At 47.6% G+C, this 10,633-nt stretch overlaps 1 protein-coding gene across 1 annotated transcript in view; it reads left to right on the top strand.

The window, feature by feature from the left end:
* The first annotated feature begins 10,311 nt into the window (after positions 1-10,311).
* SYNM (synemin) overlaps positions 10,312-10,633 on the top strand; it is a 137,286-nt gene continuing 136,964 nt past the window's right edge. Inside the window, exon 1 of the mRNA XM_027765501.1 lies at positions 10,312-10,511. Coding sequence (XP_027621302.1) covers positions 10,312-10,511 — 200 coding nt within the window. The remainder of the gene's footprint in view (positions 10,512-10,633) is intronic.

Below are 10,633 nucleotides of genomic sequence, written 5' to 3'. Positions count from 1 at the left end.
GGGGGGCAGAACTCTCCTTCCTCCCAGAACTGTCAGTTACCAAAGAGGCTGCATTTCCTTCCTGGCCACTAGATGGCGCCTATGCATTGACGAGGTGGGCGAGGTGCACCCGGGACAGCTCTGAGACAGGAGCAGAAAATGACAAATGGAAGGTTAAGAGAAAAAGCATGATAAACAGATCTCTGAAAAGCCAAGGTGGAGTGCAGGGGCTGGCCACTGTTTCCAAAAAAAAGAGTAAAACCCCACCACGGTGTTTACCGAGCAAAATGCCATCTCGTGAAGCGCCTGAGCAAATAAAAGTGCCATTCATTGCAAACCATTTACTGAGCACCTACTAGGTGCCAGGAGCATGCCATATTTAAACGAGGGGAGTCGAATATCAAGTGCGTCCCATATTTCTGGCAGTCCCCAAGGAACATCTCTATCCAGGGATGTCAAATCCACAGGAGCAGCTGCAGCTGAAGTCTGAGGGCATCCTGTGTCCCAAGCTCTGTTCTGAGCACTTGGCATGAAGGTTCTTTCATCTCATGTTTATAAATACATGCATGAACTAGTTTCCATTAAATCACGATTTCACAGATTGGGAAACTGAGGCAGCAGATTGTTAACCACTGGGATGAGATCTTAGCTGGGGGAGGAGATGAGATCCAAACCAGCCACTTGGGCTCCGCGATCCTCAAACAATGACAACAAGGCAAGAAACAGACAAAAACAACACCCCCGTTAACTAGCACGCTGCTAACTTCTGCTTAAGAGCTCAAAAGGAGCAGGAGGGACTCAAATCTACAGAAGATAAGACAATCGTAAAAAGTCTTGGGGTGGAGAAGGACTCTGAGCTTGAAATTAAAGGGTGGTATCTCAGATCTATGCAGAACCGTAGAAAGGTACTTGTGGGAAAGTGTAACGCAGTGTCTGCCCCACTCTGAGATGGCTAGTCTTGTTCCTAGTTTAAAAGTCTACTTGAAACTTTTTTATTCAGAGATTTTTGCTATACGGTGCACATGCTCACCAGAGAGACAGAGACAGGAAGCGAGAAATCACCCCCCAGCGGGGATGGCCACACCGCAATCCCTTCTCCTCCATTCTCCTCTTGGGAGCTTGGGCATGCATGAACATGTGCCAGGCGCTGGGTCTGGGACTTGAACTGCGGTTGACTACATGAGAGTCCAGTGACATAACCATTACACCATCTGATGACCCCTTATTATTATTAACTTTTCATTTGCTTTAGGGCACATGTGAGAGAGAGAAAGAGAGAGAGAGAGAGAGAGAGAAAGCTGCCAGGTTCAGGACTCGAACCACAGTTAGCCATGTAGGAGTCCAGCACTTTAATCCTCACGCCACCTGCTGGCTGTTGTAGTCTCGTTCAAGTCCTGAGTATGCAAGTTTATGCTTTATCCCACTACAATGAGACCCAGAGAAATGAGGTGGGAGAAGCAGTACAGGACAACACCCGTAAATACACGCACGACTAAGTGATGAGGACTTTCTGATCTAAACGCCATTACTGGCTAATGTCCTGGAAAACTTTGCAAGCTGATGCCGTCAAATACGCCAGGAGCAGGGCCATTGAGTGGTATGGTGGTTAAGGTGCTTGATCGCACATGGTCAACTGCATGGTTCGAGTCCCAGAACCGGCGCTTTGAAAAACACACTGAGCATGTATACATGCATGCCCAAAATCCCAAGAGGAGAATAGAGAAGGGAACCCCTGAGGGGCGACTGCTTACATTCCCTCTGTCTGGTTGGGTACGCATGCCCTATAACAATAAAAACTTTAAAAAAAAGAAAGAAAAAACATAAAATGTTTAAAAAAAAAAAAAAAAAAAAAAACCAGGGCCAGCAAATGGCATAGTAGTTGGGGCACTGGATGCCACATGGCCAACTTCACAGTTCGAGTCCCAGACCTGGCGGCTTGAAGAACACCCAGGTGCGTGTATGTGTGCATGCCCAAAATTCCGAGAGGAGAATGGAGATGGGATTCCAGTGAGGCCATCCCACCTAGGGGGTGATTTCTAACTTTCCCTCTCTGTCTCTCTCATAGGCACACTTTGCCACAGCAAAATAAATAAATAAATAAATAAATAACCTAAAAAGTAACCACGATAATTTTTTTTTTAAATTACACCAGGAGCTTTCACCTGGCCTTTCTCTCCATGTTTCCTAGTTTTTCCAGGAAGTTAGAAAGGCCACTGAGAGACTTCGAATGTGGGGAAAACTGAACACCTGCTCTACATAAATTCCTCTCTCCCCCATGATCATTAGTCTTCTGTTTCTTAAAGTACTAATATCCGAAAATGGCCTGCCTCGAAACGGTGCTGTCTCCTTTGCTCAGTCAAACACGCCTTGCAATAAGCAATTTGATAGAAACAAACAACCGACTATAGTTTGCATAAGCGTACGAGCTGAAAACAGCATTCAAAATATCCCAAGAAAATGTGAACGTTCTGCTCTGTACAACAGGTATGCTTCCAAAGTGTCAAAATATATTTGTTCTCCCATGACAAGAGCAATTTGTTTGTTTGTTTTTTTGCCTTTTTTTCACAGAGACTTTTGCTATAGGGTGTGTGCACTTGACAGAGAGACAGGGACAGACAGAGAGACAGAAAGTGAGAAATCACTCCCCAGGGGGGATGGCCACGTCGCAATCCCTTCTCCTCCATTCTCCTCTCGGGATCTTGGGCACGCATGCGCACGTGCCTGGCGTGAGTTTAAGCTGCCAGGTCTGGGACTTGAACCACAGTCAACTATGTGGGAGTCCAGCAATGTAACCATTATGCCATCTGCTGGTCCCTGTCAAGAGTAATTGAAAAAGCAGTGTGTGTACACCTGAGTTACTTAACTGACAAAGAATTCTAGAGTTGATTTAGGGAAAGGTAGTGTGGTGGGGAAAAAAATGGGCAAACATTTTTGCTTTCTATCTCTCTGTCTCTGTCTCTCTGGTGAGTGCATGTGCCCTCGAGCAGAACTCTCTCTTTAAAAAAAAAAAACAGGGGGTAGGGGGAATGGCCAGCAGGTGGCATGGTGATTAAGGTGCTGGACTGAGTTTGAGGCCAGACCACAGTTTGAGTCCCAGACCTGGAGGCTTTCCTGTACTTTCTCTGTTTCTCTGGTCAAATTAAATAAATAATAGTGATAATAAGTGAAATAAAATAATTCTTAAACAAACAAACACACACCTCCTGTGTCCTTTACTCAAATCAGATCATTTTCAGATACTAGGAGGGTGGAGAGGTCAGAGGTGTCCGCATATTTCAAAGCTTGAGTCTTTCCAAGTACTGGGGATCAGTTTTGCTCTCCAAAAGTCAACGGGTCTCCACATTCACAAACACTAAGCTAAATCACATGTTTTCTCTCTCTCTCTTTTTTTGGAGAGGTTTTTCCTATAGGGCGCGTGCACTCGCCAGAAAGAAAGACAAACAGACAGACAGTGAGAAATCACCCCCCAGGGGGGATCGCCACGCCGCAATCCTTTCTCCTCCGTTCTCCTCTCAGGATCTTGGGCACGCACGCACATGTGCCCAGCGTGAGTGTAAGCCACCAGGTCCGGGACTCGAACCACGGTTGGCTACATGGGAGTCCAGCGACATAGCCATTATGCCAACTGCTGGTCCCGCTAAATCATATCTTTACAGCCCCCACCGGTTAGTCTAAGCTAAATCACATCTTTACAAATAGGGAAAAATTCCTCTTACTCATCACTTCCAGGAGGGCTCAGAACGCAGGGTTCATTACGCACTTGTCTTTGAAGTGCTCAGACTTTTCGTTCAGAGCATCTCAGGCAGAGACGACGAGACATGACATCCCTCGCGTGAGGGCGGCCATGATATATTTAGTACAATTGAAAAGAGTTCATCTCTTGGACTCAAATAGCACCTGTCATAAGTTGGCTAAGAAAAGCAGTTCAAAGCGCGCTGGCCCGCGGGCACAAATACCTCTTCTATGAACTAGGGTTCATTTTTAAATGAGTTTTGAAAACAAATCGAAGAAAATCACAACCCAGGCAGAGGCAGGCCTCCTCCACTTTACAATGGGAAGTCACCACTCCAGGACTGAATCCCCTCCCCAGTCTCACACTTAGCCCTTCACACTTTGAAGAAGGGTACATTATTTTTCAATGATTAAAGGACCTGAAATTAGGACTGTTTCATAATGACTTGCAGAAACCTCACTGAGCAATGTGCAAACCCAGGAAACAGTAACGTTAAGTCCCATCGTTCATTTTTTTTTTTTAAAGAGAGGTTGGTTTGTTTGTTTTACTATAGGGCGCATGTGCTTGCCAGAGAGACAGAGAGAGATGGAAAGAGACAGAGAGAAACCACCCCCCCCCCAAGGGGGACGGCCACCCGCAATCCCCATTTTGGGCACACACATAAACTCCTAGTGTGAGGTTTTTTTGGTTTTGTTTTTTGGAGAGGTATTTGCTATAGGGCGCGTGCGCTCGCCAGAAACACACAGAGAGACAAACAGACAGAAAGCAAGAAATTACCCCCCAGGGGGGATGGCCACGCTGCAATCCCTTCTCCTCTGTTCTCTCAGGATCTTGGGCACGCATGCACACGTGCCCGACGTGAATTTAAGCCACCAGGTCTGGGACTCAAACCACGGTTGACTACATGGGAGTTCAGTGACATAGCCATTACGCTAACCGCTGGTCCCATGCCTGGTGTGAGTTTTGAGCTGCTGGGTCCGGGATTCAAACCGCTGTCAACTATGTGGGAGTCCAGCAACATAACCACTATACCATCTGCTGGCCCAGGATACACAATTTTAACCACAGTTGTTTGACAAGATGGGCCATCATCACGTGCATGGCATGGCCTCCATGCAGCGACATCAACACAATATTAAGACAAAAATGGAACAGCTCTCAGATCAATAGCAGTGCCTTCAATAGGCAAATGTTTTCTTTACAGAGAGATTTTTGCTATAGGGCATGTGCACTCACTGGAGAGACACAGAGAGAAGAGAAAGCAAGAAATCACCCCCGCAGAGAATGGCCACACCACAATCCCTTTTCCTCCATTCTCCTGGGATTTAGGGCACGCACACACATGCATTTGGTGTGAGTTTCAAGCTGCTGGCTGTGGGATTCGAACCACCAGTGGCCAGATGGAAGTCCAACGCCTTAACCGCTCTGCCACCAGCTGGCCCTCAACATAAATGTTTTCACAAAGTCTTTGAAATGCTGCCCACTGTACCTAAAAACTGACTATCCTATGTTGAGTCTGAAAAAAAAAATCTGAACATTCAACTCATTTCTTTTCTTGCCCATATATATAAAATGCCCAGAGGACAAAAGCAAAGTCCTCTTTCTTCGTAGGTTCGTGCACCGCCTAACACAAGGTGAGCTTTCATACAGTAGGTTCCCCATAAACACTGGCTGGATTTTGTTACTTCATATAGAACATTCTTACAAACAAATGAAACCAGATTAAAAAGGAAACCACCATCCCTTGAGGGCTCCCCTTGGCAAAACTGGAATGCAACAAGTGAAAAGGATACAGTTGATTTCATTATTGCCCTGATCTTGCAAGGCAGGGAAGGGAAGGAAACAATTTTATTAGTAAACAAGTCTTAGACAAAGATCAAAAGCAAATGTAAACAATTATCCTCTGGGTCTTTTCCTATGGAAATGCCAAGGTAAATTTGGACAAAGGCACAGAACAGTTTCAAAACAAAAATGCCTCTGCCGGATTTTAAAGCCTTTTGTTGAGAGAAACTTGAATGTTTTATAAAAGTTACTGTATGCCTAAAATGACTTCTGCATTCTACCAAGTCCTCCTCTGGCTCACAATTTGCAGCTATTAAAAAATAGCATAGGCGGGACCAGCAGTTGGCGTAATGGCTATGTCGCTGGACCCCCATGTAGTTGAGCGGTTCGAGTCCCAGACCCGGTGGCTTAAACCCACGCCACGTGTGTGCATGCGTGCCCACGATCTGGAGAGGAGAATGGAGGAGAAGGGATTGTGGTGTGGCCATTCCCCCCGGGGGTGATTTCTCACTTTCTGTCTCTCTGTCTCTGTCTCTCTGGCGAACGCACAAGCCCCCTAGCAAAAAACTCTCCAAAAATTTTTTAAAAGGAAAGAAATAACATAGATGACAAGAGAAAAAGATATAGTAATGTATAAAAATAAACAGTTCAAGGGCTGGCAGGGTGGCATGGTGTTTAAAGTCACTGGACTTCCACACAGCTGACCGAGGTTCAAGTTTTGGACCTGGTGGCTTGCTTTCTCACTTTCCCTCTCTCTCTCCCTCTCTCTGTCTCATTCTGTCCTTCTGTGGTCAAATTAAAATAAACAAATAAATAAAGTTAAATAAAGTATTTTTAAAAAAGAAAATAAACAGCTCGTCTTCCAGCCTCCCTACCATTTGTGGTTAATATGGCATATGAAATAAGAGAGTAGAAGTTGTTTACCATCTTCAAACATCTTGTTTCTTTGTTGGAAAACATTTGTAATAAATCTAGAAATACAAACAGCAAGACAATCTCATCTCACACTCTCTCTTGAAAAGATTAGCATCATTTCAGAGTCCGTTGAACATTTTACTGTCAAAAATCTGAGTTTCCCTAGCACACACACACACACACAAAAAAAAAAAAAACCACAACTAACTTTGGGGCCAGTGGGTGGCATGGTGGTTAAGGGCACTGGACTACCACATGGCTGATCATGGTTCAAGGTTCAAGCCCTGGACCTGGACACTTGCTTTCTCACTTTCTCTCTCTCTCCCTCTCTGTCTGTCTGTCTCTCTCTGTTCCTCTCTGGTGAAATTTTAAAATTAAACACATAAATGCAATTCAATAAAATAATTATTTTAAAAAAACTAACTTGGAACCAGCAGTTAGCGTAATGGCTATGTCGCTGGACTCCCACGTAGTCGACCACAGTTCGCGTCCTGGACCCGGTGGCTTAAAACTCACACGCGTGTGCATGCGTGCCCAAGATCCCAAGAGGAGAATGGAGAAGGGATTGCGGCGTGGCCATCCCCCCTGGGGGGTGATTTCTCGCTTTCTGTCTGTCTCTCTCTGTCTGTCTGGCGAGCGCACGTGCCCTATAGCAAAAACCTCTCCAAAAAAAAAAAAAAAACTAACTTTAACCCAATCCTTAACTCAAGTTATTTAACTTAATCCTTAAATCAAGCTATGTACAGCCAAGATTCCTTTTTTCTATTTTTCTTTGCTTCTCCATTTCTCCTCTAGCATTGAGTCTTCATAGCAATGGCTTCAAATGATGAGTCTGCTACACTACCATGAATTCACGGATCTGATACGTTTATGAATGGGAAAAATAAAGAGCGAGGGACACTCGCACGCAGGACCGATGGACTTCATACCGCAAATCTACTTTTTGTGTCTAAAGGGAGATGGATTCTTTTCAACCCTAGCATACTTCAAAAAAAAAAAAAAAAAGCAAAACGGATTGATTAAGCTATCACTCACAAACTATAAAAGTAACCAATTTCAAGAGTTCAAACCCATAGGCTTTTTAAGTACATTCTGCATTGTGTAACCAACGCCACAAGCTAAGTTTAGAACATTTTCATTGCCCCAAAAAGAAACTCTGTACCCATTAGCAGTTACAGCCCCCTTCCCTGACAATCATGACTCTGTTACTTTCATTCTCTGGCTTTGCTTATCCTAGACATTTCACATAAATGGGATCATACAATCTGTGGTCTTCTGAGCCTGGCTTCTTTCACTCGTTTTGTAATATGCTGAAGCCTTAGTGCGTCAACCTAGGCGCATGGCTTGTGTTGGACTCCTCGAAACCTTTTGACACATCACACAAACGACCTTTGAAACGTCACATCTCGACCCCGCACCCCACGCCCCTCCACAAAAGACTGTTTACTTGCTGTTTCTCTCTGGAAGAGTCTAAACTATAATTTGCTATTTAGGTCTTTTCCAAACGTTCTTCTTGTGGGTTCTCCTTCTGGTAATAAAACACTCCTTTCTTTAAACACCAACATCTCACATACCTCTATTTTGGTGGTGATAGGATGTTCTTGTCCCCTATGGCCAAAAGATCTCGGATTCCTTTTAAGGACGTTGCCACAACGAAGTGGCAAGGGCGGGCTGATTTTTTAAAAAGACAGCCGTGGATGATCTGGTTAGCACAGGGACTCCTCAACCTCCCATATTTAGCTGCTCCGTTCTTAATGCCGTTCATAGAAAACAGACAGGACTGTCCGTGCTTCAGAAACGTCTCCACGTTCCAAGGTAAAGCTAAGACACCCTCCCTACAGCTGAGACAGTTGGAAACTGAACACTAAATCCCTAAAATAATACCCCAGCACAATACCTACCATGGAATCCACGGGGCCCCCGAACTGCAGGACTCCACTGCGAGACAGTCATGGGACTGTCCCCCCCCCCCCATGTCTCAGGGAGACTCGGTCTAGCTTATTTCTATCTGGGTTCTCTGATAAAGCATCTTTTGGACTAAAACGTCAATGCATGTTCACAGGTGCATCACTAACTCCTCCACATTTCAGAGATGGAGAGAGAGGGGTAGGAACTGAGTCAGGAATTCAAAGGAACGTGAGGATTTGGGGTGCCTTGTGGCGAGCTAGCAACTTTGAAGACATCTACCATGCTAAAGCCTTCCCTGGGGGAAAAGCTTTCTATCAGGAGACCATCAATGTACATTAAATGACCCTCCCCCTGCTACGGAAGGGGGTGGGGGAGATCTCAAAACAGAGCCGCTTCCTACAAAGAATCTTCTTCAGGAAGAATGCTCCCCACTGGCAAGACACCCTACTTTTAAAACGCAGGAACAAAGGTCCTCCTTGTTATGGTTGTGAATTTCAGAACCTAGAAAACAATCAGACGAAAGAAGCAACAGAATGCCATGCATGCCACCGGCACACGGAGGATGAACTCTCCGGGGTGCTCTAAGCTGTCTTCAGCTTTGAAAGGCTCTAGACGTCCTCCTCTGTACCCCACATATCACCCAGACTCTCTGATGGAAGGGACTCTCTCGGAAGCCTTTCCACCAATCCGGTGTGCTCAAAGTTTAGAAAACAAAGCAGAAAAAAAAAAAAAAAAAAAAAAACCCACAGGGCAAGAAAAAAAAAAAAAAAAAAAAAAAAGCCAAGAGGTATGGAAGCCCAGCCCCAGGTGACAATTTACTCCACGCAGTAAACACGCTCATGTATAAAGACCTGCTTCTCGCTCCAGCCCAGACCCCTTTCTTCCGAGACATTTCAAGAAGGATTTGTTTATAGAGTCAGCCTTTCGGAACTGCCCCCGTGAAGCAGCAGCCGGCCTCCTCGGCTGCCTCCTCTTCCTCCTCCTCCTTCTCCTCCTTGGGGTTTAGTCGTGTTCATTTTACCACCTGCATACCCTGGGCAACCATTACTCACCCCCACGCCCTCGCCCGTTCCCAGCCCGTTCCCCGACTGCGTTTCCACTTTTAATCCTATTCCAATTTACCCTACCCTCCCGATTGTACCAGTAAGCCACGCTTTTCTTTTCTTTTTTCCTCTTTCTTTCTTTCTTTTTTGGTTGTGTTTTGTTTGGGACACGCATAAATCTCCCTTTCTTTCTCCCGCCTGCACACACGGTGGGGAGTTCTCTCTCGCTCCGTCCCCACATAGCCAACACCACCAAAACAAAAGCTATCGGATTGCAAGCGATGGCGAGCGTGCAGCGATATTTGCTTATCGACGATGCAGAAAGGAAGTGCGGGCCGGGGGAGGGCCTGCAGCCCAATTCGGGTCACAACCAGACCAAGGCCAGGGCTCCGAGCTCGCAAAACAAAACACACAACCACCACCACCCCTCCAGCTCCCGCCCCGCGCGCGCGCGCCTCCGCCGCCGCCGACCTCGGCACTCCTTCAACGACAGCGCACGACACCTCTCGCCAGGGCCAGGCGTCTAGGTGTCCCTGCATGGCCGTGTGGCGGCCGCTCCACCTCGAGCTCAGAGCACGTGTGTGGAAACGCACGTCGGCTCCGACCACACACCCACTAACGCACGCCCGGACGCTGCTCTACCGCCCCCAGCACCCCCCAAGAGCAGGAGAGGCGTCCACTGACTCGGGAGAGAAAGGGGGGACAGTCCCAGAGCCCTCTGAGCTGGGGGCCCAGGGGCGATACCCGGAAGACACGCTGATCAAGGCCCCAGACCTCGCAATCCCGAGGGGCTGCCCAGAGACGCTCCCCCGACCCCTGAGCTGCCCAGCGCAGCCCTGGGACGTCGGAGGACAGGGACCCCGGCGCGGAGCGGACCAAAGTGACGAGAAAGACCAGGAACCCAAGGGGCCCGAGAGGCCAAGCTCGTAGGGAGACCGAGGCCGTGCGCGGATGTTTGGAAACGTGTCCCGGTGCCGCCTGCGGGGCCTCTCCACTGGATACCTCCCCCTCGAGGGCAACTTGCACCCCGGGGCCCGGGCGGCTCCCAGCTCCCCGCCACCAGGCACCCAGAGTGTCCCAGCTGCGAGGACACAGCGCAGAGGGGTCTGTGCGCCCGCGGGGGGCCGCGTCGTGTGCCGGGCAGGGGCGAGGTGAGGGTGGTGGGGCCCGCCTGGATGCCAACTTCCTTACGGAGTCCCCGCGCCCGGCGTGGCCACAGGGTTACCCATCGGGCTCTCGGGACAGCGAAAGCGAAAACACCCCCCGCCCCAGG

Source organism: Tupaia chinensis, unplaced genomic scaffold (assembly GCF_000334495.1).
Source record: "Tupaia chinensis unplaced genomic scaffold, TupChi_1.0 Scaffold138490_1, whole genome shotgun sequence".
Taxonomy (NCBI): domain Eukaryota; kingdom Metazoa; phylum Chordata; class Mammalia; order Scandentia; family Tupaiidae; genus Tupaia; species Tupaia belangeri.
Note: the sequence above shows the minus strand (reverse complement) of the source record. Positions and strands in the feature narration are given on the sequence as shown.